General features: G+C 54.6%; 1 protein-coding gene and 1 long non-coding RNA gene across 4 annotated transcripts; one reads left to right on the forward strand and one right to left on the reverse strand.

The window, feature by feature from the left end:
- Window positions 1-6954: 6954 nt before the first annotated feature.
- On the reverse strand, window positions 6955-16125 carry LOC123606081. Of its 2 annotated transcripts, none has more exons than XR_006716085.1 (3): window positions 14590-16125; window positions 12465-12544; window positions 6955-6992 (listed from the first exon to the last, which is right to left on the reverse strand). It is a non-coding gene; the product is annotated as an uncharacterized LOC123606081 (long non-coding RNA). The 2 variants fall into 2 exon arrangements; XR_006716086.1 differs by lacking the exon at window positions 6955-6992 and having other exon boundaries at window positions 11282-12544; window positions 14590-14663; window positions 14786-16125.
- A 1650-nt stretch (window positions 16126-17775) lies between these two features.
- DNAJB8 (DnaJ heat shock protein family (Hsp40) member B8) lies at window positions 17776-23208 on the forward strand. Of its 2 annotated transcripts, XM_045494009.1 has the most exons (2): window positions 17776-18680; window positions 23196-23208. In XM_045494009.1, the coding sequence occupies exons 1-2, from the start codon at window positions 18060-18062 to the stop codon at window positions 23196-23198; spliced, it is 624 nt and encodes a 207-aa protein (XP_045349965.1). In that variant the 5' UTR covers window positions 17776-18059; the 3' UTR covers window positions 23199-23208. The 2 variants fall into 2 exon arrangements, with proteins under 2 accessions (XP_045349965.1, XP_045349964.1); XM_045494008.1 differs by lacking the exon at window positions 23196-23208 and having other exon boundaries at window positions 17776-18847.
- The last annotated feature ends 3002 nt before the right edge of the window (window positions 23209-26210 follow it).

Below are 26210 nucleotides of genomic sequence, written 5' to 3' on the forward strand. Positions count from 1 at the left end.
CACCAGGGTCTCCAGGGACTGTTTTGGCTCGCTGGGAACATACCTGGTCATGAGTATCTCCTACCAGCGATCAGCACCTCTATTCATCGATATTTATATTCAGCGTGTCTGGCACCAACATCTCTGACCATCACTGCGTTTTCCCAGTACTTCTATTCACCATGTTGTGATCACTGGTGCCTCTTGTCACTCATGTTCCTGATTTCCAATTGTGCTGGTCCCCAACGCACTCAGTCATCAATGTCCTAGTTCACCAAGAAGCATGACCATCAATGTCACTGATCAATGGTTTTCTAATAGTTGATAGATCTGAGCACTCACATGTGTCTCCACTATCACCAATCACACTATTTTCCTCACCGGTGTCTCCTTAACAATGACTTTGGTCACTTGTCTCCGGTCGCCAACATCTCTAACTAACAAGGTGCCTGATGACCAATATCACTGATCATGGGATCCTCTTCTATCAAATTTTCTTGACTGTCCATGTGGTCACCAGTGGCTCTGGTGCCCAACATCCCTGTGTCCTCAGTGCTAATCACCCAGCTTTCTAGTGTCCAGCATAGGGGTTGTGGAGTCTTATCTTCCAGGACCCTTATGACCAGTGTCCCTTATATCCTGATCACCAGGAACACTGACTGCCAGCCTCCTGGTCATCGGTATCACCAGTCACCTGTGTCTCCGGTCACTAAATTCTCTAACCATTGCTGCCTTTGGTCCCCAGTAGATCACCCACCACCAGGATCTCTGGATGTCTCTAGCCCTTGAATGTGATCACTGATGTCCCCTCTACATTCAGTCGTCAAGAATATGAGCACCAGATGCTTCCTTCACAAACGTTCCTGTGGCTCACACCCTCAGTCCCCCATGTCCCAGAACAATGACGAATGATATATGCAATCAACGATGATCATGCTGATCACCAAGACCTCTGAACACCACCTCCTGATCCTCAATGTACAGCCACCACCTCTGATCACGTGCTTGAATGATGTCATCTCCCATGACGCCACTGTCTCTAATTACATTACTCTATTCATATGTCTCTGATGGATGACTCCTTTTGGCCCTAATCACCATCTCTGGTACCCTGAGTCCTTGACGATTAGGCTCTCTGATGGCCAACCTCCTTGTTCTCTGGCAGCCCTGATGTCTACGTGAGCCAGGAGACCCTCCTGTCACTCTTCCCATTGCAGACTGCCGGTGCTGGCAGGGTGCTTGCTTGGGGCCGGGGAAGCAATAGTCCCGTGGAGGCCAGCATGCCTCCTGTGAAGTCCCAGGTACCTCAGCCCAGCAGGACAGAGTGGGAGGAGCATCCCTGGGTCTCTGACTCAGGAGCCCTCTGCTCCTGCTCTGCCGCCACCACCCTGCACACGTCCTTTTCCTGTAGAATGGACACCTAGAGCAGGCGGGCACTGACCGGGTGTGTAGCTGGATGTGCACTTGCCTGCCTATCTGAATCCATAGTGGCCTTCTCAGCCCTTCCCCAGCTCACAAGCATTCTGGCCCACCCTCCCCCATCAGCTATTATACCCACACTGAGGGCAGGGATGGTCGTGCCCTTCTGTGCCCTGGCTCTTGACGGCGGGATTGTGTGTCTATGTGATCATGTACTCAAGTGAGCACGTATGTGTGCCTGCTGATCCCTTCGTCCACCCCTGGCCGTGTTCTAGGCACGGGGGCTACACCACCCGATGAAACAAACAAGAATTCCTCCCCGTGAGCAGTTGACGCAGTAACGACTCTACCTGGCCTCTGGCAAACAATGCTATTACCTGGCCCCAAATCCAGAACCAGAACCTGGGAGTCCAGAGTTTTGAGTCCACAACTCTGTACCCCAGTACTCAGGAAGCAGACCCAAAACAGAGCACAGCGCCTGTCCTCCCAAATCCAGAATTTAGAACTTGGAGCTCAGGATCCAGAACTTACATCCAAGAACTCTGAGATGGTGGCTTAGAACTTGAACCTCAGAATCCAGATCCCAGAACACGGAGCCCAGGACCTAGGGATCTGAGCATGGACCCCCCAGATTCACAGCCTAGAGCGTGGGGCTCGGAACCCAGAGTGTAGCACCAAGGACGTGGAGCCCAGGGCCTGGACTCTACATCCCCGAGCTGGACCTGAAGACCAGAACCCAGAGCCCAGAAGAACCACAGAAAGAACCCCCTGCCCACCCTTGTTTCTCTATTACTACCCTGGTCTTACTTCCTTCCTACTGCCAAGCAATATTTTGGGAGCACCCAGTGCCAGAAGCAGCCAGCAAGAAATAAACAGATGAGCGGATCCCCTCTCCCTGCCACGTCAGGTCCAAGAGAACAGGGACTGTGTCTGTCACTCTTGTGTCTCCATTGTCTCTAACAGGCCTGCAGTAGGTGCTTCCCAAATGTCTGTCGAATGGATTCATTCACTTCTCCCGAATGTTTGTCGACCCTGGTAGTTGTTGGCGTTCTGGTGGGGACAAAACACACACGTCTTGTCCCCATGAATCCGCTCTCTCTGGCTGCCAGGAAACTCACGGAGGGAAGGGGTTGTTTCTGACAAAGCCAGCAGCCAGAGCTGGGGAAGACTGTGGGGGTAGGGATGGTGTCCGGTGAGCGACCACCAGGAGCAGGGGAGGTATGGTGGCTTCGGAGGCCCTAAGTTCAAGCCCCAGGCACTCGTGCCACTACAGTTTCTGTTCCCTCTTCCATAAAATAATCAGTGCTAACAATGACTCCTGCTGCCCGAGTCATTGTGCGGGTAAATAGTTTCGATTCTGTGGCCTCAAAGCTCCCGGGCAGGGCAGGGCAGGGCAGGCAGGCAGGCCAAGTGTCGCAAGTGGCCGCCTTAGCTGGGAGATGGTGCCTTTATGATTCCGCGGGGGCCTGGCGCCAGGGCGCCTGGGGTGGGTTGGCCTTTGTTCCATCTGTTTGCACCCAGGTGGGGCTGGCTGGCCCAGGGCCCCTTCCTCCCTTCCTTCTACAGAGACGCTTCCAGGCCCAGCTTCTGATTCCCATTTTCTGTAGTGAGAAACCAAGCCCCCTTTGTAATTCATAGAGACCATCTCAGTCCTTCCCCAGAAATTCCTCCCACCTCCTGGTGACCACCACTAGAAACAATCAGTGGACACTGCCCCAGGGGAATAAGATTTGGGAGGAATGTCTGCCATCCACCTGATGGAAAGGAAGGACGAATCCCCCGAGAGGCAAGGAAGAAGGCAAACACCCAGAGAGCTTCTCCTAAGGTGAGTGGACTGCCCTAAGTGACTTCATAGCACCAGGCAGTAGATCAAAAGTCCACTGTGTGTGGGGTTTTTTTTTTAAAGCAAAATGATAAAATAATTCCAAACTTCATCTGCAAAAACTAACAAGACCAGCACAAGTCAGAAAATCAAGGAACACAAAAGCGAGGTGTATGTGTAAAGCATTCCAATATTAAACAAGATTCTATGATCACAATCTCTTTTTTCTTTCTTTCTTTCTTTCTTTCTTTCTTTCTTTCTTTCTTTCTTTCATGTTTTTTAATTTATTTTTGAGAGACAGAGACAGAGACAGAGTGCGAGCAGGGGAGGGGCAGAGAGAGAGGGACACGCAGAATCCGAAGCAGGCTGCAGGCTCTGAGCTGTCAGCACAGAGCTCGACGCGGGGCTCGAACCCACGAACCGCGAGATCATGACCTGAGCTGAAGTCGGCCGCTTAACTGACTGAATCACCCAGGTGTCCCAATCACAATCTTTCAAACCTTGTGGTTCTACTGTAAGAATCAGGAGATCAGTGGCTCAGACTCCAGTAAGCCCAGAATAGACCCTAGGATTTACAAGATCGTGGATGATGAAGGAGGTATCCTGAGTCAGTGCAAGGGGGAAGGATTATTCAAGCAAGGGGAGTTGGAAAAACTCACTGGTTAGCATCTCACTGAGGGAACACCTAACTCAGAGATCTGAAACCAGCAGCATGTGGCCTTATCCAGCCAGCAGACAAATTTTGCTTGGCTGCATGATGTTTTGCAAATGTATAGGTGCGTTGCAAACGATTTTGAGTCAGGTGAGTCACTTAAAAATGGGCAGAAGGTCTGGTTCTGAGGGGACTCTTATGTCTGCAGGGCCATTTTTCCATCTTTCCCCTCAGGAAAAGTACGTGGGTTCGAGCCCCGCGTCAGGCTCTTTGCTGACAGCTCAGAGCCTGGAGCCTGCTTTGGATTCTGTGTCTCCCTCTCTTTCTGCCCCTCGCCCACTCACACCATGTCTCTCTCTGTCTCTCAAAAATGAATAAACGTTAGAAAAATTTTTTTAAATATTTGTGTAGCTATGGAAAATAATGAGGGAAGATATATGCCTAATGAATAATAGTTGTTAGTTTGGGGAAGTGTGATAGTCTGGGGATGGGGGAGAGGGTAATTTTTGACTTCATAAACTTGTGCTATTATTATTATTAACTTTAAGAAAGAGAGAGAGGGGCGCCTGGGTGGCGCAGTCGGTTAAGCGCCCGACTTCAGCCAGGTCACGATCTCGCGGTCCGTGAGTTCGAGCCCCGCGTCGGGCTCTGGGCTGATGGCTCAGAGCCTGGAGCCTGTTTCCGATTCTGTGTCTCCCTCTCTCTCTGCCCCTCCCCCGTTCATGCTCTGTCTCTCTCTGTCCCAAAAATAAATAAACGTTGAAAAAAAAATTAAAAAAAAAAAAAAAAAAAAAAAGAAAGAGAGAGAGAGAGAGGGGCAGAGGGAGAGAGAGAATCTTGTGGAGTCAGACAGGGGTTTGATCCCACTACCTTGGGATCATGACCTGAGCCAAAGTTAGGAGTGGGATACTCAACTGACTGAGCCACCCAGATGCCCCTGTGCTATTATTTTACTGTGTTACGACTTTTTGCCGCCTTTGTAACATAAAAAATAAAGAATCATCACAAACACCTGTGTTCTTTTCTCTGCCTTATTTCTGACTGGTCTTTCTCCCTGAGATGTCCTCCCCTTCATCCTTCAAAACCCCAGAGAGCCTAGACAAAACCTTGAGTTCTCCTTTTCCTTAGCCCTTCAGGGCCTCCCCAGGCCCTAACCGATGTCCCTCAAGGACAAGGCCTGGGTGTGGTGCGGACACCCTTGCCTCTCCCTTGCTGTGCAGCCCTAAGGAAGTGGATTAGCTTCTCTGAATCCTGACTCCTTACCAGTAAAACGTGACCACACCTTGCAGGGTTGTTTTACAGATGAGGGGGCCAAGGGGTCTCAGTCCTTGGAGAGCCTTCCTAGCAAGGAGATATCCTTCTGATGCTATTTCAGCCCACTGCTCTTCAGACAGAGTTCCCTTCTCTACTAGAAGTGTCTCTACTCCTACTCAGTGTCCTTCTCTACTCCTAGAAGTGGGCAAGCCGCCTGACCTTCCTGTTCTTCCTTCCCACACATCCCCTAAGGCTGTCAGGGTCCCTTAGGAGTGCCAGTGGGATATACCTGGCTACTTAGTAGGTGTTTTCAGTATTTCCCCCCCAGCCTGTCCCCAACCAGTGGGGATCCCCACAGATCATCCCTCCTGTACAGCTGGGGAAACTGAGGGCCAGGCAGGGATGGGGGTCTCATTTCCTGGGGATGGGGGAGAACAGGATGGCTCCCTCTGGTATGCAGGCTAGCGGTGGGGGGGGGGGTTTCCTTCTTGAAGAGGGGACTTGGCGGACCCTTTGCAGCTGTTTCCTTCCGCCGTCCCATCTGTCCCTCCCCAGCCCGCACTGCGGGGCTCCCTCGGGGACCCTGGGAAAACACTGTCCCTCTCCTTCTCCCCGCCCCTCCCACCCGGGTTTGGCTGTACTGATTTGGGGTGGGGGCTGTGATCCAGGTCTCCCAGGCTTTGAGGGGCTGCTGGGATGGGCCCCTCCCTTTCCTCAGAATTCAGGAACGGAGGGGACGTTTTTACACAAGCGCACATCACACTGCACCACTGCCGATACCGTCCGGACAGCATCGGAGCGTCTCCTCTGCACCTCACACTGCCCCGTGCTGTCCCTTCGCCTGCTGTAGCGCCAGCCTCCTCCCTGGCCCTTGCCCCCGGCTGGTGCCCTGCAACTTGTCTCTTCCGCCAAAGGGATCTTTCTTAACCTTTTTATTTCAATGATGAAATATTTCAAACACCCACAAAGATAGCTAATACTAGAATAAATACCATGGTACTCCCCAGTTATTGGTTTTCTTTTTAAAAAAAAAAATTTAATGTTTATTTATTTTCGAGAGAGAGAGAGAGAACACGAGCAGGGGAGGGGCATGGAGAGAGGGAGACACAGAATCCAAAGTAGGCTTTGGGCTGTGAGCCGTCAACATAGAGCCGGATATGGGGCTCGAACCCACGAACTGTGAGATCATGACCTGAGCTGAAGTCGGACGCTCAACCGACTGAGCCCCCCGGGCGGCCCTAGTTTTCTAAGCTGCACAGCAAATCCCAGACTCGGCAGCTTAAGACCACGCACACAGTGCAGAAGCCCAGGCGTGGCTTAGTGGGGTCCCACAAGGCTGCCCTCAAGGCATTGACCAGGACTGGGGTCTCGGCAGAGGCTTAACTAGGGAAGGGTCTGCTCTGCTACCAACCTCGCTCAGGTTCTGGCACAACTGAAGATTCACAGCAGCTTGCTCCTTCAAAGCCAGCAACACACAGACACTCTGCAGGAGAGTGGCCAACACCAGGGAGTTTTATATAATGTCCCGCAATCCCGGGAATGGCAGCCTATCACCTTTGCCATATTCTATTGGTGATATACATGGCCCAGGTCCTGCTTACCTTCCAGGCTGCAGACACCAGGAGGCAGGAGAACCGAGGCAGCTTGCAGTCCCTCTGACGCCCCCTCATCTCAGGTTAAGAAAGAAAACATCACAGGGGCGCCTGGGTGGCTGAGTCAGTTAAGCGACAGACTTCCTGTCAGGTCGTGATCTCGTGGTTTGTGGGTTCGAGCCTCGCGTCGAGCTCTGTGATGACAGCTCGATGCCTGGAGCCTGCTTCGGATTCTGTGTCTTCTCTCTCTCTCTGCTCCTCTTCTGCTTGTGCTCTCATTTGGTTTATTTAAACCGAAAAAAAAAAAAAAATAGAGAAAACATTACAAGTATATTGAACCCTCTGAACCTTCTTACCTGCCTTCCTTCCCCGAAGTAGCTAGGGCTTGATGACTCCCATGTAGGTTACATTTTTTTGCTACATGTGTATGAATCCTTATGCCATAGCTCACGTTATTCTGCACGTTTTTACATTTTGCAAAATGGTATCTTAACAGTAGATTTTTTTTTGCTATGACTTACTTTTTTTGGTTTACTATCACGTTTATGATATTCTTTCACACGAATATATGAAGTTCTGTTCCATTCATGTTTCGCTGTTGTATATACTATGTCATCGTATAAATATAACACAATGTATTTGCCAATCCTCCTGTTTTCTATTATTTAATTTTTTAATGTTTGTTATTTTTCAGAGAGAGGGAGAGAGAGAGAGAGAGACAGAGAGAGACAGAGAGAGACAGAGAACAAGCAGGGCAGGGGCAGAGAGAGAGGGAGACACAGATCTGAAGCAGGATCCAGACTCCGAGCTGTCAGCACAGAGCCTGATGCAGGGCTCAAACTCACAGACTGTGAGATCATGACCTGAGCCGAAGTTGGACGCTCAACCGACTGAACCACCCAGGCACCCCCCTCCTGTGTTGTATTATAAAGAGAGCATATGCTTGCTGTTCTCATCCCTCCACCATGCATGAGGGTTTCTCTGGGCACAGAAGCCTAGAGGTGGAATTGCTGAGTCAAAGGATTTAGTACCCTCACATCTCCAAGATAAGGCCAAAGAATTTTCCAGACTCGTTGTTCCCATTGACACTCCCACCAGCAGGGCAGGGAATCCCCGTTGCTCTATCCACATCCTTGCCAGCACTTGGTAATGTCAGCCTTTTACATGGTTACCAGTTTGTTGGGCATGAAATGGAACACGATTGTTGTAGAGAGATTGTTCTAGAACATGCCATTGATCACATTCTCCTTGTGCTTCAAATCCACCCGAGGGCTCCCCAGCTCGGGACCTGATCCAAGCTCTTGAGTTTGGCATCTGAGCCTTGCATGACCTTTGCACCCTCATAGACCCTGCCCCCTCATTGTCTCCTCAGTCCCAGGCACAATAGACCACAGACGAGGCTCTCCCACCACGCAAGGCTTTGTGCTCGCTGCTTCCTCTGTGTGAAACCACCCCCCTGTTTCAAGGTCCCTGCTTTATTAAGAAATAAATAACCAAACAGACCGCCTGTATGTTTTGAACGTTCACATTAAAGAAATGAATGCCTTAGGCACAGTAAAAACACAAATGCAATATAACCGTACTTTTCAAATGGTGGCTTCAGGGTTCAGACCAGAGTTCTCCACCTCGATAGCACTGACGCTGGGGACTGGATCATTATTTGTGGCGGAAGGTTGTCCTGTACCTCGTAGGATATTTAGTGGCATCCCTGACCCCGCCCCACGAGATGCCAATAGCAACCCTACCCCCTTGTCATGACAATTAAAAATGTCTCCTGTCACTTTCCCCTGGGGAGGGAGGGCTGACCCTGTTGAGAGCACTGATTTAGGAAGAGATTCATTAATAATGCACTCCGTGGTCTGAAAGTGCTTACAGCCCTATGATGAACATTTTCTTCCCACCTGGAAATACTGTTTTTTCCACGACCGAGCAATTTATACCATTGGGAAAGGACATCCAGAGTCTAAATCCGAGGACCTTCACATGTGTGAGGCCCTAGCCAAAGGCTAATGTCACCTCTCTCAATAGACCCTGCTGGAACTGCCCTGTTTAAGCCCTGCCCAGATGTCACCCCAGGTGTCCCCAATGCTTGTTGCAGCTGCCTTCACGTGTTTGTGGGTCTCTGCTCCTTTCCCACAGCCTGGGATTGGGAGGGCCCTCTGTGGGTGTGGGTGACACAGCTGAATTCTGCTCTGTTTCCAGCTCGCACCTACACCAGCGCAGAAAGATGTGTGGATCTGAATTGCGAATTGCATGGAAGTCACCTAGGCCCTTTTCCAGTTGACCCAGTGAAACCCAGACGTGTGCTGGGACCCCGGTGAGCAGGCCTGGAGAGGGGATATGGGAAGGTCAGGGTGAGGAAGAAGGAAACTGTTCTGGCCAGAGGGGTGGGCCAGACCTCCCCAGTGTGGGTGGGCAGGGGCATCTTTGGAGACACCGTACCCTCAATGCACAGCAGGGCTGCAGGCCTTGTGGGAGGCACCTGTGTGCACACGTGGACACTTGTGTTCGTGTGTATAGGCACACACATATTGCATGGGGGCATGGATGCCTGATACACATGTGGAGGTGGGTGGGGCCCTATCTGCCTACCCTGTCTGAAAGAGGAGGCTTGTCATCCTCCTTCTGCTTTGTTTTTCCTCATGGCAGCTATCACTACCTGACATTATATTATGTTTATTTATTATTAGTTTCTTGTGTCTCTCCCGCTAGCTGTCAACTCCATGAGGGCAACGCCCTGGCTAGTGTGTTCACTGGCATATATACCTGCAGCACCCAGAGGAGTGCCTGGCTTATAGTACATGTATGCATAGGTGCTCAAGAAACATATGGGATAAGTGGTTGGATGGATAGATGAAAGGCTGGCTGGCTGGATGAGTAAGTGGATGGATGGATGGGTAGATGGATGGATGAGGAAGTGGATGGATGGATGGATGGATGGATAGGTGGATGGATTGATGGATGGATGGGTGGATGGATGGGTGGGTGGATGGATGGATGGTAGGTGGATGGATGGATGGGTGGATACGTGGATGGATGGATGGGTGGATGGATGGATGGATGGATGGATAGGTGGGTGGATGAATGGATGGATGGATGGGTGGATGGATGGATGGATGGATGGATGGATGGATAGGTGGATGGATGGATGGATGGATGGGTGGATGGATGGGTGGATGGGTGGGTGGATGGATGGATGGTGGGTGGGTGGATGGATGGATGGTAGGTGGATGGATGGATAGATGGGTGGATACGTGGAGATGGATGGATGGGTGGATGGATGGATGGATGGATGGATAGGTGGGTGGATGGATGGATGGATGGATGGGTGGATGGATGGGTGGATGGATGGGTGGATGGATGGGTGGGTGGATGGATGGATGGTAGGTGGATGGATGGATGGATGGGTGGATGGATGGATGGATGGATGGGTGGATGGATGGACAGGTGGATGAATGGGTGGATGGGTGGATGGATGGATGTATGGATAGGTGGATGGATGGATGGATGGATGGGTGGATGGATGGGTGGGTGGATGGATGGATGGTAGGTGGATGGATGGATGGGTGGATACGTGGATGGATGGATGGGTGGATGGATGGATGGATGGATGGATAGGTGGGTGGATGAATGGATGGATGGATGGGTGGATGGATGGATGGATGGATGGATAGGTGGATGGATGGATGGATGGATGGGTGGATGGATGGGTGGATGGGTGGGTGGATGGATGGATGGTGGGTGGGTGGATGGATGGATGGTAGGTGGATGGATGGATAGATGGGTGGATACGTGGAGATGGATGGATGGGTGGATGGATGGATGGATGGATGGATAGGTGGGTGGATGGATGGATGGATGGATGGGTGGATGGATGGGTGGATGGATGGGTGGATGGATGGGTGGGTGGATGGATGGATGGTAGGTGGATGGATGGATGGATGGGTGGATGGATGGATGGATGGATGGGTGGATGGATGGATGGATAGGTGGGTGGATGGATGGATGGATGGATGGATAGGTGGGTGGATGGATGGATGGATGGATGGATGGATAGGTGGATGGATGGATGGGTGGGTGGATGGATGGATGGTAGGTGGATGGATGGATGGATGGGTGGATGGATGGGTGGATGGATGGATGGATGGATGGGTGGATGGATGGATGGATAGGTGGGTGGATGGATGGATGGATGGATGGATAGGTGGGTGGATGGATGGATGGATGGATGGATGGATGGATGGATAGGTGGATGGATGGATGGATGGGTGGATGGATGGATGGATGGGTGGATGGATGGATAGGTGGGTGGATGGATGGATGGATGGATGGATGGATGGATGGATAGGTGGATGGATGGATGGATGGGTGGATGGATGGATGGATGGGTGGATGGATGGATGGATGGGTGGATGGATGGATGGATGGGTGGATGGATGGATGGATGGATAGGTGGGTGGATGGATGGATGGATGGATGGATAGGTGGATGGATGGATGGATGGATGGATAGGTGGATGGATGGATGGATGGGTGGATGGATGGATGGATGCGTGGATGGGTGGGTGGATGGATGGATGGATGGATGGATAGGTGGGTAGATGGATAGGTGGATGCATGGATGGATAGATGGATAGATGGGTAAGTGGGTGATAGGTGGGTGGATGATTGCTGGTATGAATGTGCGCATATGCATGTAGGTCTTGACTCTGGAAGATACTTCCTTCTTTGTTCTATACTCTTTCCAGAAAGACCCAGGATGCCCCACATTCCAAAAGCTACAGAGGTCCATGGTGTGTATGTAGGCAGTGGGGGTTGAATCCTCCTGGAGGCTTAGGATGAGCTGTTGGAAGTGGGATCAGAGCTCTGCCTAGAGTTGCCCCATGCAAGTATGGGCTGAAGACTAGGGCACTATGGGTGGGGAGAGGAGAGTGGCTGCCCTAACAGGCTGGTGCACTTTGGAACTCAGCGGCGGGGGGGGGGTCCCCACAAATGATGCCTTTGCTCAGGCAGTAACCCTCCAGTGGAGGCTAGAACTGAGCTTCCAGAGACCACGTGGACCACCACCAGGAAGGGTGTTACCCGGGTAGGGGTTGAGGGGAAAGGATCCTGGGGACCCAGTGGGCACCCATTACCATGGGCCAGGAGGGTTGAACAGGACACTTTCCTGGATGTCTTGGGGGAGGGAAAGCAGGTCTGAGCCACGTCTGTGTCAGGACCTAAGCTGAGATTGTCCTGTTACCTCTGGAGAAGAAGAGAGGCTGCCCCCCCTTCCCACGCCTTCCTGCCTGGCACTGGGCGTTCACTGTCTCTTCTACCTGTCTAGTAACCCACCACCTGACCAGCCCTCCATCAGTGCACCAATTTATATGCTCATCGACCCTTCTACCCATCCTTCCACAGACCTGTCCATCTATTACTCCTTCCCTTCATTCATCTGTCTATCTGTTCTTCCATCCATCCATCTGTCTATCCACCCATTAGGCTAGCAAACCCACATACACAGCCTTTTCTCTGTTCTAAGCTGTCCTCACAGCAATCCTATGAGGAAATGCTATTATTATTCCCACTTTACAGATGAGATGTAGAAAGTGAGACACAGAGAGGTTAAGTGACTTCCCCAAGAACACACAGCTGGTAAATGGCAGAGCTGTCTGACCTGACAGGCTGAGCTCTGAACCTCCCAGTTTTCTGTTCAGCCATCTAGCCACCCTTATAGCTGTCCATCATTCAGTCCCTTCACTCACCTGTCACTGTCCATCCAGTGGCCCATCCATCGCTGTCACCCATCCATCCTGAAGGTAATGCAGTTAGAGAACCAGGGGCCCTGAGGGGAGAGAAGGCCCGGACTGCCCATCTGGCTGGGCTGGGGTGGACTGGGGGGGTGGGGTGGGCTGCCCCGGGCTGGGCAGGGCTGCATGAGGCTGGAGGGAATTAGCCGAGTGACTGCCAGGATCATCTAATTAGGAACGCTAGTGATAAGAAGATAGGATCGAGGGTGATTAGAATCCTTTTAAAAAGCCACTCCATTAATTACAGAGACAGAGAGGGGCCTCTGGCTGCTCAGAATACCAATTGGCTGCCTAATCGGCCTCCATCAGCTCGCCCTGGGGAGGGTTCCTGGGACCGCTGTGTGACCTTGGGTGTGCCCTGCCCTCTCTGGGCCTCCCCATGCATGCACTGGATCAGGCTCTTCCTGAGATCACCTGGTCACCCAAGGTCCTCTTTCTCTTCCCAGGCCATGGCTTGCGGGGGGCAGGCAGGCCCACCTGAGGCCCTGAGGGTGGGCCTCAGACTGGGGACACAGAGGCCGCAAGCCAGGGAGGTTAGTCTGGCTCCCCAGGGAGGAGGCAGTTCTGATGGGGAGGAGTTTTCCCACCGCACCGGTGAATGAGGACAGCAAGGGTCAGAGAGGGAAAGTGAGCAAACAGCCAGTGGTGGTCAAGGCTGTGGGGGCTGAGCTCAAGTCATGCCTGCACATCCCTGTGTCCTCACGCAGGCCCTGGGGAGGGACCCAGACGCCTCTGCTCTTAACACTTTTGGTCTTAGGATTTCAGAGGACACGACTCAGAACCATTTTCGGCAGGGAAAATCACCTCTGCCAAGTTCCACACCTTCGTCTGTAGGAAGCTCGCCCCACTTCGTCCTTGGTAAGCTGGAGAGGCCCCCCATCTTCTGGGATCCTTGGACAATGAGCAGCTGAGATCTGCCTCTGTGTTGTATGCCCATCCTATAAGCGCTGGGACAGCCCTGAACCCTGGGGGTCTCCAGCCCTGTCTCCATCCCCCCTGCCTCCTATAGACGGACCACTCTAGGGTGAGGCCTCAAGCTGAGCACAGGGCCTGGGGTCAGAACAGTGCTGATCTTTGCTGGGGGAGCTCCAGGACCACAGGAAAGTTCCTCTTTGCAAAGACATTACAGGTCAAGTCTCAGGCAAGGCAGGGAGAGGGGACCCTGGGTCGAGGGAAGCATCTCATCATCCTGGGTCCCTTGTCTCTTAATTGGATGTAACCAGCCACACAGCGTCCTGATTGCGTGGCCATGGGACCCTCAGGCGTCTCCTGTAGTGGTGCCATTGCCACCAACTCCCCGACGGATGTTGCATGACCCCATTAGCATCACCGTAAACGTATGACCATCCCTATGTCCACCATCAACCTCCCTCTTCCCCACCATCGCTGTTATACCATCGCCATTATGACCATCCCCACCTCCTCCAGTATCGCCAGCGATCGCACCAGGTCACTATCATCACACCGTCACCACTGCCACATCCCGCCTCTGACGCCACCGCCACCGTCACCACCTGCCTCCACCTCGACAGTATTCACGTTACCTTGACCCACGTCACCGCCATTAGTGTCACCAACACCATCTTCGTCTCAGCCAGTGTCACCCTCGCCACGACACCATTGCTACCGTCACTGCCACTACCATTACTGTCATCACCACCACCCGTGTCACCACCGGTGTCCCCTGGCCCAGTGTCCCTACTGCCCACCTCCCTCCTCATGCCCGCTGTCATTGTCACGTCTGTCACCCCCACCGCCTGCACCACCTTCCCCTGAGCCACTGTCACCATGACCCCGTGCACACAGCTGCTGACCGTGACAGGTATGAAGACACAAAGTGTGAGTTTTCACGACCAGGGGACGACCTGGGCGCGTAAAGATCAGGGAAACGAGGCATCGCTGACGGTCTTGGTCTGCTGCCCCAAAGTGGGGAGATCTTAAGAGTTTGCCTGGAAGCTGCTGGAATCTCATGATCTTCCGGAAAGCTCCCCCCACTCCGCCGCCCCGCCCCTGAGCATCTCAGCCTGCATCTCTGAAGGGGGGGGCGTTCTCAGAGGGTTGCCCAGAACTTCCTGCAGACCTCCAGTTGCCATCGGCTCACAACGGCCTCTCTCCCCTCCGCTTTCCGTAGCTCATGCATTGGCAGACTCCACCCTGGAACCACATGGGGAAGGGGATTCTGGAAAATCTTCCCGAATTCTCTAGGACGCCGAGGGGACCATGGAGGAGGGCGGCGGCAACGCTGAGTTAGCAACAGAAACTCCAGGACACCGCACCTGCTGCTTCATCACCATCAGCATCAACACCGTAGCTGGAGCACATCGTGACTGTTGTCAGCAAGCCCTCCATTGCTGTCACAGGTCCTGTCGTGTTGAGCAGCGCTTCGGTCACCAGAGCATTGCCATCGTCGGCAGCACCAGGGCCACCCCCCACCCCCCGCATGCTGCAGGATCACCCACTCCCTAAGAGGATTGTGCCTCCCCACCTGTAGCCTGAGACGTGCGGAACCTTCCTGAAGGAGTGCCATTCCCTGCCTCGCTGATGCTGGCCTTGGCCTCATGGCATGAGCAAGGGTGACGTACATCCCATCCCGGGAGAAGTTTCCAGAGGCACTCCGCCTTTCGCCCGGCTCTTTCTCCCACCCTCTCTGCCACGAGAACCCCACGTTCCAGACCGGAGCCCTTCCTCATCCGGAATCCCAGATGAGAAGACGTGTGAGTTGGAACCCCCAGCAGCTGACAGAAGTGGGCAAGGCCTAAATGGCTGTCGTAAGGCTCTGGGATGTGGGGGTTGTTACCAAAGCAAAGCTGTACAACACGCAACTTCCTCTACTCCATTGCCTTTGTCACCATCACTGTCACCAACGTCACCACCTCCAGGACCATGGCTGCCATGACCACCCTCCCCGATAGTAGCCTTTCCATCACCTCCCCGTCACACCTCCACTGTCGCTATCAACGGTGCCCAATGACCGTCCATCCCGTCCATTGTTACACGTCCAGGGTCAGTGTCACCACCACCAGCACCTCGTCTGTCATTATCAACTCCACTATCACCGCCATACTTACTCTCACCCTCACCACTGCCCCCACGTCAGAAATGCTACCCTGATCACCTCCACCATGTTAACGATGCCTTATTGGCCACAACACACCCCCTTCGCCGTCACTGTCCCCACAGTCGTCACCGAGAATTGGGCAGGCAGGCAGCTTTCCCCAGCTCCAATGGACAGGCTGTGACTGCAGTGACAGAAACAGTTACAAAAATAAAGAAGCGTTTTCATCTGTAGCTACACTCAGTGGACTTATTCTCGGTTGTCTATTTCCTCTACTGAGTGATATGTGTTAGGTGTCAGCCCATGTGGCAGATGGACACGGGGCACAGAGGACAAGTCCTGTTCCTGGGGAGGTGTATGGGGGTGACAGTGTCTCTCACTCTAGGTCAGGCTTGCAAAGTGTCTCCAGATTCTGTGTTCCACCTCCTGGCATTTGGGATTGGCCAGAACCTGCTGTTCCCTGTTAGGTTCTGGGAACGTAGCACTGACAGGAAGGGAAGGAAGAGAGAAAGAGAGAGAGAGTACAGACAGGGGTATGGGGTAGGGACTAAAGAAAGGAAGACGGGCAGGGAAGGAAGGAAGGAGAGAAGGCAGAGGAATGCCTTCTTAAACATTTTTTTTATTACATTTATTTATTTTTGAGACACAGAGTGCAAGCGGGAGAGGGGCAGAGAGAGAGAGAGAGAGACAGAATCCGAAGCAGGCTCCAGGTTCTGAGCCGTCAGCACAGAGCCCGACTCAGGGCTCGAGCCCAGGAAGCGTGAGATCATGACCAGAGCTGAAGTCAGACACTTAACCGACTGAGCCACCCAGGCGCCCCAGGAATGCCTTCTTAGGTAAGGACTTAGTGATCCCAACAGCTCTCTCCTCGTGGATGCGCTTACTAGGCAGTTTAGCCTGTGTTCCACCCCAACTGGAGGGGGGTGAGGGGAAGGGAGTAAGAGACGTCAATCAGTAAATCAGTATAGTTCCTTGCTATTTCTAAGTATGATCCCCCATGGGAGCAAGAATTAAGGAAATGTAAATGCCTAGGAACCTGTGGTTACCTCACTCACCTTGCTAGCTTACTAAGTCACAAACTGGGTGACTTAACAGAGGGGCGCCTGGGTGGCTCAGTCCGTTAAGCTTTCGACTCTCGGTTTCAGCGCAGGTCATGATCTCACGGTCCGTGAGTTCGAGCCACGCGTCGGGTTCTGTGTTGACAGTGTGGAGTCTGCTTGGGATTCTGTGTCTCCCTCGCTCCCTATGCCTCCCCCACTCACGCTGTCTCTGTCTTTCTCACAAATAAATAAACTTAAAAAAAAAAAAAAAAAGAACAAAAGCCCCAAACGGCAGAAATGTAACCTCTCACAGTCCTGGAGGCCGGAAGTCCATGAGCAAGATGTCACAGGGCCGCACACCCTTCCTCTGGCCTCTGGCGACTTCGGGCTCTCCCTGCGCCACACTGCTACCCCTCTGTTCTGTATGTCTCTGTAAGGACACTTGATAATCCAGGATGCTCTCATCTGGACACCCCTAATTTAATTACATCTGCAAAGATCTCTCCTCCAAATAAGATCACATTCACAGGTTCCAGCGATTAGGACAGGGACGTAGCTTTTGGGGAGGCCACGATCTAACCCACTACACCCATTATCAATTCCGATTTCTTTTTCTTCCAGAGTTGCGCGGAATGCTTCTTTCCATTTGCTGTCCTCAGACAGCCCTGGGTTTGCCTCTGTCTCTCTCTCACTGACCTGCTGTGTGACCCTGAGTACATCCTGCATGTCTCTGAGCCTCAGTCATTAAACAAACATTTACTGATCGCCAGGCACGGAACACCCCTGCCTTTGTGGGGCTGACCTCTGAGGATCTGACCCGATTAAGGGGTACAAGAAGAATGAATTCCCGCGCCTGCCTCCCTGCCTGATTCCCCACTTCGGGCCCCCTCACTCCATCCCAACAACCCAGCCAGCAGGCTAAGTGGGCCTGTGGCAGGAAGGCCTCCCTCCCCCTCCCTGACCAAGGCGCACCTAGGCCCCATCCTGCGACAGATTCTGCCTCTGCTCCTTGGCTCCCAGGAGCTCAGCCAACAGACCCGGCGTGACCAAACTCCAAATTCCAGGCCCACCAAGGTGCCCACCTCTTTGGCAGGGGCAGGCCAGGTCCAGAGCTGGGGGATTTGCCCCGCCCGGGGGGCACTGATGTCACAAAGGGCCCAGCCTCTGCTCCGCAGGGGGGCCTGCCCCTGGCCTGGCCCCACTGTGGCAGTGCTCCCTCCCCCTCCCCCTGTCAGTGGAGGCGCCCACCTGTCCCTGAGAACTGGTACTATGAAAGGGTAGACTCACTGGGCAGAGCCGTGCCCGGAGCCAGTAGATTCCAGCAAGGCCCCCCCGCTGAGGGAGCCACACCAGCTGCTGCCTCCTCTGAGCCCATCCCTGCCACCCAGGCCACCGGTGCCCACCTCGCCTTCTCCCCCACCTTCGCCTCCCCCTTCTCCCCACCCCCGCCTCGGCATGGCCAACTATTACGAAGTGCTGGGAGTGCAGGCGAGTGCCTCCCCAGAGGACATCAAGAAGGCCTACCGCAAGCTGGCCTTGCGCTGGCACCCGGACAAGAACCCCGACAACAAGGAGGAGGCTGAGAAGAAGTTCAAGCAGGTGTCCGAGGCCTACGAGGTGCTGTCCGACTCCAAGAAGCGCTCCGTGTACGACCGAGCGGGCTGCAACAGCTGGCGGGCCGGTGGCGGGGCCAGCACCCCCCACAGCAGCCCCTTCGACACCGGCTACACCTTCCGTAACCCCGAGGACATCTTCCGCGAGTTTTTCGGTGGCCTGGACCCCTTCTCGTTCGACTTCTGGGACACCCCTTTCAACAGCAACCGCGCTGGCCAGGGCCACGGCCTGAGGGGGGCCTTCTCGGCCGGCTTCGGCGAGTTCCCGGCCTTCATGGAAGCCTTCTCGTCCTTCGACGCCCTGAGCCGGGGTGGCAGTGCCAGCCACACCACCTTCTCGTCCACCTCCTTCGGGGGCTCCGGCAGCTCGGGGTTCAAGTCGGTGATGTCGTCCACCGAGCTGGTCAACGGACACAAGGTCACCACCAAGCGCATCATGGAGAACGGGCAGGAGCGCGTGGAGGTGGAGGAGGATGGGCGGCTCAGGTCCGTGACCATCAATGGCAAGGAGCAGCTCAAGCAGGTGGACAAGTGACCCAGGCCGCCTGGGCCCCTGGCCTGCCACCCGCCGCCGCGCCCCAGGGCGTGAGTGCGGCTGATGCTTAATAAAGGTGCCAAGTGAGTTCATGAGAACAGCTTGCCCGCATGTGGCGGTGTTGGGGGGGGGGGTGCTGGGGAGCGTGGGGAACCTGCTCGGCAGGCCGGACCCCAGCCGCAGAGGGGCGTGTGCGCTCTGGCCCATGGGTGCCGCCTGCACACGTGGGCCGTGTTCGTGGTTTGTGACCCCTCTTGTGCCGTGACTGCCTATCCTTCTCGGCCCAGCCTTGTGACTCTGAGCCTGCCGTTGGCTCTCTGATGGGGCCGCATCATCCTCCCAGGGCCTCCCAGCTCCATGTCTCAGCCTCCTGCCCCCCAGTGATTTTTCATTCGGCCATCGTGCCAACCCAAGCTGCATCACTTCACCTGCCTTGCTGTAAACCGTCAGTGGCTCCCACTGCTCTAAGCATAAAGACCTCAGGCCTCATCCTCACCATGAGGCCCTAGTGGCCTGGCCCCTGAACACCTTCCTGGTCTCACATCCCGGCAACCCTCACTCTCTAAGCTCCAGACATACTGACCTCCTCTCTGTTTCTCCATGGAACCAAACGTCTTGCAACCTCAGGGCCTTTGCACACGCTGTTCTCCCTGGTAATTGCCCACTCATCTGTAGGCCTTTGCTCAACCACCACCTCTTCAAGGAGGCCTTCTGAGGACTGGGACCCTGTTATATAATTTCCAATTGACCCCCAAAGTAACCCTATGTAGGAGGGACTTTTGCCTGAGGGTCACATGTGTGGACACTGTGCACACGTCTCTGTCTGTATATGTCCAGCACAGAGAAGTGGAAGATGGTTTGAGTTCAGTCTGCTGCCCCAGTGGACCATAAACACAAAAACAGGAGCTCTGATCCTGTTTTTGCTCACGTCCAGCACCTACCCCAGGGCACGAAGACAGTAGATACACAGTAAATATTTGTTGTATGAAGGTGTTTGCGTGGGCATGCTTGTGTGTGTTTGTCCGTGACCCTGAGTGAGGTTGCTCCAGCTGGACCACAGGGCTCTGTCCTCGGCATTGTGTTCTCAGTGTTGGCACTAGGGCTTTGAAGGAGCCACAATAGGCACGGGTCTCACATTCTCAGACACACTCCGTTGGGAGTGAGCTTCCCATCACGGAAGGAGTGACAGTGCCGAATTCTGATTCCGTGTGGGCCTGCCGAGTGCTAGTCTTTTAAAAATATTTTTTAAGTATATTTTTATTTTGAAGCAATCTCCAGTTTCAGATGTGTCCTGCACTTTTAATTCAGCGCAATTCAAGAGATATGTATTGGGCGTATTATTATATGCCAGGCACAGTGCCAGGTCCTGGGGATACAGCAATGGGCAAGACAGACTCCTGCACCGATGGGGCAGACGTTGTACTGGGGAGCCAGAGAACAAGCAGGCGCGTGGAATATTGTCCCCTGTCCCTGTCATAATGAATGCGAGGGAGGAAATACAGGCAGGTAGGCTCATGGAGAAGGATGGGGTCAAGGGCACGGGCAGGTGAGTTTTCAGTTGGGGAATGGAAGTGAGATCATGGACCATGTAGTTATCTGGGGGAAAAGCATTCTCGACAGAGGGAAGAGTAAACGCAAACCCTGCCCTGTTGAGGAACAGCAAAGAGGCCAGTGAGGGCCATACCCACAGTTCCATTTGATGCCCACGCTCTCCCAGATTGTAGTCGTTGACCCACGTTACATAAGAGGAAACTGAGAGGAGAGTCACATAACTGGCAAGTGGCTGAGCCAGGATTTCATCCAAAGGATTTACCTTCAAAATAATAATGGTAACAATAACAATAATAATCGCGGCAACAGAGGCGAAGTGTGCCTGTGAGTGTGTCTGCCGGTGTGTGTGTATGTGTGTGTGCACGCACGCACAAATGCATCTATGAAAGATCGGCATGCTGGCAATTCCTTATTCCTTGGGGGCTGGAGTGGAGCCAGAAATAGAGGCGATTCCAGGCTTCAGGGTTCAAGGCCGATTAGTGACAGGGTCTTTTGGTTCCCAGGCTGCGAAGAGGGGGTGTGTGGGCATGGCCAGGAAAGGCACTGTGAATACCAATCATCCTGGGGCCTGATCAGGTTTTGCTCACCTATGCATCTCGACTCCTGGCCTGCCAAGTAGTCGGTGTCCAATAAATGATGTGAAATGAAAGGAGGTCGGAGCACACTGTTCCAGGGAACAGCAAGAATCAAGGGGTGTGTTCAGAGGACAGCTTCCAGAACTCACGGCGGGTGAGACTTCTGGGGAGGCCATAAACCTATAGGGGAGGGTGGGATCTGGCCAAAGACAGACCTGGGAGGAATTCATTCCCATTTCCCGATGCACACTTAAGCTGAGGAGCGCCCATCATGGAAGTCAGGGTGTGGTGCTGGAAGCCTGCAGGTGGGCCTGGGTACTTACCTCCAAGGGGAACCTGTTAAAGGTTTCTTCTAAGAAGTCAAGGGGCATCACCCCAGATCTCTAGGGGATACAAAGCCCCTTGGGTGCTGCAAGTGCCCTGGCCGAGAGGACACTGTAGGTGACCTGGCAGTTGGCCGCACCTCCAGGCTCTGCCTAGCCTCTAGCTTCTCGGGTCCCGCCTCCGGGAGCCTCTGGGACAGACCAGCAGCTGGAGGTCTCCTAACCATGTTACCGGAGGAGCAGGAGAGCCCCATGACGCACAGAAGGTTGAACCCCAGCTCCCAGCCCTGCAATGGGACTAACTTCATCAAAGCCCCCACTACAGCATTAACCACCTGACCTGTGCCCCTGCCGACCTGCTAATTTCACCAATTACTGGCCAACCGCGGCTGCATCAAGTGGGCCCGCTTAGCTCTGACAGCTGCTGGGCAAATCCAATTACGGCCGGCCGCCCAGGCGGTCGCATGGCCCTGGAGCTGGGTGCACAGCACAGATCTGGGTGCTTGCAAAGCACTGGTGTTCCCAAACACCCCCAGGATCCCCGGGCCAAGGCTCATGGCCGGCACTCCCTTCCTTTCACCAAGCCTGGCCCCAAAGCCCATGCTTTCTCTCTCCAGCTCAGACCTGTGACCGATCATGGCATTCCCCTCCCAAACTCCTCCTGCGGCTGCCCGACTCGGCGCCTACTGTATCTGGCCACACGTGTGCCGGGTCATCAGCCACCCCGCTGAATCCTGTCTCAACGCTTAGCCCCATTTGACAGACTGAGGAACTGAAGCCCGGACAGGTTGGGGTGCCTCTAGGGATGCACAACCGAAGATAAAGTCCAAACTCCCCAAACGGGCATTCGGGGCCCCTGCTGCCTTTCCAGCCGCACGTCTCACCCGCCCCCCACAGGCACTGGCTGCCCGGCCTGTACGAGCATCCACAGCTCGTACATTCTGTTCCCACACTCTGAGCCACCCTTCTCACCTCCTTTGGTCTGCCTGTTAAATTCATCCTTGGGGGCCTTGCTTCCATTGTCACCTCCTTGCAGAGGCCTCCCCGGGCCTCGCCGGAGCAGGACCTTCTGGCCGAGGGAACCCGGCCGTCTGGGCCTGGCTTTGTGCCAGGTGCCGAGACTTGCGGCAGCGAGGAAGCCTGGGGCCCCCACAGAGCCCCCATGGCCCAGCACGCACACCCTGGCTTGGCCAGGCTGGTTGGGTCCAGCTCTGTCCCACTTCTCATGCAAGAGTGCCCTGGGGTGGGGGGGTGACATTGAGGGCCCGCTCCTGGCCCAGCCTCAAGGGGCCTCCTAAGGGGTGAAGGGCCCCACCTTCAGAATGTAGCTCCTCATTTCCACTGCTGCCTCCTGGACCCCCCCATCACTCCCCTGGACATTGTGTCAGCCTCCCCCTGGGCTGCCCTGCCTCCTCCTTTCTCCTCCTTCATGCTGTTCTTATCCCGACAGCCAGAAGGATCTTGTGAAAAACAGTCTGAGGAGACACTCAAAGGAAAAGCCAAAGTCCTAATGGTGGCTACAAGGCTCTGCATCAAGGGCCTCCTGTGACATCCATAGTTTTTCCATTGCTAGCTCTCCTCCAGCTCCACTTGCCTTCTCACCAGCCTGTACACATACCTGGCATGCTCCTGCCTCAGGCTCTTTGCACTGGCTGTACCCTCTGCCTGGAACCCTCCTCCCAGCTTGCTAAGCAGTCACCTCTTTCCACACTTGCTTTCCGGTCTTTGTGCCTCTCCCTAGGCCCCCCTCACTCTCTCTGCTGCTGTCCTGCCTCGGGACTTTTGCACATGGTGACCCCGTTGCCTGAAACACCTCTCCCCACTCAGCCCCACCCAGCTAAACTCCTACCAACCCCTCTGGTCTCTTCCCAGATGCCGCTTCCTCAGGGAGACCTCAGACCTAGTCAGGCTCCCCCTTCTCCACCCCTCACCTCACCCCAGGGCCCCACCCATCCCTCTAGGGCCCCTGGAACTTGAAAGAGACCCAAATCCAGTAGGGAAGGAGTGGGGTCCCCATCACGGGTTGGACAACATGGCGTCCCGGCATGTTCTTCTGGCACTAGGATTTAGTGACACTGGAACATTTTACAAGTCAGGGCACCAGAGCCCTGGGGAGGGTTGCTCCCTGGTTCACAGAGCAGGTGGGGAGCTAGCTCTGCAACCTGTCTGCTATGAGTAGCCTCAGGCCTGGCCAGCAGTCTGACCCCCACAGGCGTGTTTCCACCGGAGTCTGGTTTCTGCATGGACTGGGGTTGGGGGGCAATGTTCTCAACCCTACTGAGTCCCCAGGAAGAACTTTGTCTGCATACTCTCCCCAGGGACTTGCACCAGCCCAAAAGAGGGCTATGTGCCCCCATTTTACAGATGGGGAAACTGAGGTTCAGAGGGTTAGAGACTTGGTCAAGGTCATACTGCCATGCGGGGGGGTGGGGGGAGCCTGTTCTGCCCTCCTCATCCTTCCCCCACCCCTGCACCCAGGGCCTGGGGCGGGGTGGGTGGGGCCCAGGCAGCCTCTGCCCGCCCTCCCTCCCTCTGGCCAGTCGATGTTATCGCAGCTGATTTAATTTCAAAGACGGATTGAGCCTTGGCGGGAGGGAGAGAGGCTAATCGCAGCCGCCATCTGCCCCGTTGTCATGGGGATGGGCTCCCAGCAATTGTGCAGGGGCTGGACCCAGATAAGGGCAACACAGTGGGCTGGAGGGGACTGCAGTGGGTGGGGTGGGGATGGGCAGGATGATGGGGGAGCAGGGCGAGACACAGGAGGAAGAGAGACCCACAGCCCCAAGAGAGGCAGGGGGCACTGAAGCACAAGGGCACAGGGGTGTCAGGGAGCTGGGGGAGAGGGCTCAAGGGTGCCCGAGCACAGAGAGACACAGAGAGACTGAGAGACACCGGAAGGCAGCTGGCAAATGGATGGCTGAGCAGAGGCTACGGGCAAGGCCGGTGATTGCAAGTCGGGTGACAAGAATGCCTTGCTCGCCCACTGCCCTCCTGGCCAAGGACTCGGACCGTGGCTCCAGGGCCCTGCTGAGCCAGGCCGTTCAGCCATGCCATCGTCTCCCACAGCGGCACTGCCACTGGGCCGGGGCCTTGGTGGGACGTTTAGACCTCCCCAGCCTGCCCCTCTACCTCAACGTCACAGACCCCGGAGTCCCTCCCTGGCTAGGCAGGGTCCCAAGCTCGGCAGGAAACTGGCACCCTACCTACTACCAAATAGCTGCCAGAGCCCTTGGTCTGGCTCTTAGGACATCAAAACTTGCCAAGTCAGCAAGGCCTCATCTTGGGGGTGGAAGGGAGGTGCTGAGCACCTCACGGCACACTTGGTCCACCAAATGTCATCTGCGTCCCCATTTTACAGGACAGGGGTTTGCAAAGAGAGCTCCCCTTGTAACTCATTCGACAAATACTTATCCGTCACCTCCTGTGTGCCAGGCCTGGGAAGGTGTTGGGACAAGACCTCCGGGCTCTGCTCTGCCGCCCCCACCGCCCAGGCTCCACGATCCCAGGGCTCAGGGCCTGGCTTGCCTTAGCTCCATCCTCAAGGTGCCCCCGCCCTGCTTTCACAGCTGAAGCTCTAGCACATTCCACCTCGGGTCTGTGTGCCTTTGCAGATGTTGGCCCCTCCCCGGGAACCAATGGCGAATCAGCGATTTCAATTTTTTTTTTTCTGACGTTTATTTATTTTTGAGAGATACAGAGACAGAGTGCGAGCGGGGGAGGGGCAGAGAGAGAGGGAGACCCAGAATCCGAAGCAGGCTCCAGGCTCTGAGCTGTCAGCACAGAGCACGACATGGGGCTCGAACTCACGGACCGTGAGATCATGACCTGAGCTGAAGTCAGGCGGCCAACCGACTGAGCCACCCAGACGCCCCTTGAATCGGCAATTTTAAGACAGCAGTTTCTTGTGGCATCTCAGACCTCAGCCCGTGAGGACCTCCTGATTGCCCTTCCCTTACTGTCTGCCACTGTTTGGTCCTGCGTCTGCATCAGACCAGCAGAGGTGAGTGTCACTCTCTGTCCCGTCCAGTGCCCAGCTCACAAGGGCCTCAGGAATGCTGCCTTGTTAATTCTCCGCAGCAGGGTCAGACTTCAGATCTGTCCACCCACTGTGTGCTAACCCGGGGAGGCCCCTGGTGGATTCTACGAAGGAACCACTGCCCTAGCCTCCTCCCTGGGCTCTGGGCTGCCAGCCCCAACCTGCCGGAGGTGGCCCTCCAGGGGACAGCTCCTTTGACCTTGTCACCCCCCTGCTCCAGCCCTCAGAAAAAAACAAGGCACTTTGTTCCTTCCTGAAGGCCACCATCATTCCTAACTTGTTCTACCATCATCTGTTGCTGGAAGTCTAAAGTCCAAACTCCCCAAAGTGGCTCATAGGAAAATACCTGTATCTCCTCCGACTTGGGGACAAATGGGACCCTCCCAGTATACCCGCAGGTGGAGGTCTCCAAACCCCTCTTCAACGTTTATTTATTTTGGGACAGAGGGAGACAGAGCATGAACGGGGGAGGGGCAGAGAGAGAGGGAGACACAGAATCGGAAACAGGCTCCAGGCTCTGAGCCATCAGCCCAGAGCCCGACGCGGGGCTCGAACTCCCGGACCGCGAGATCGTGACCTGGCTGAAGTCGGACGCTTAACCGACTGCGCCACCCAGGCGCCCCTCCAAACCCCTCTTCAAGACCCAGGACAAAGTCCCAACACCTGCCGAGACCTCGAATTCCAGTCTCCTCCTTACCACCTCCCACATCCCTCTTTTATCCACAATGGATGATTACTTATTATCTGTCTACCTACCTACCTACCTACCTGTCATTGTGAAATATACATAACACAGAATTTACCATTTTAACCATTTTAAGTGTCCAGTTCAGTGGCACCAAGTATACTCACACTGTCGTGCAGCCGTCCCCAACCATCCGTCTCCAGACTTCTGCATCTCTCCAAACTGAAACTCTGTCCCCGTTAAACACTAACTCCCCGTCCCCCTCCCCCAGCCCCTGCACCCACCACT

This window comes from Leopardus geoffroyi, chromosome A2 (genome assembly GCF_018350155.1).
Source record: "Leopardus geoffroyi isolate Oge1 chromosome A2, O.geoffroyi_Oge1_pat1.0, whole genome shotgun sequence".
Taxonomy (NCBI): Eukaryota; Metazoa; Chordata; class Mammalia; order Carnivora; family Felidae; genus Leopardus; species Leopardus geoffroyi.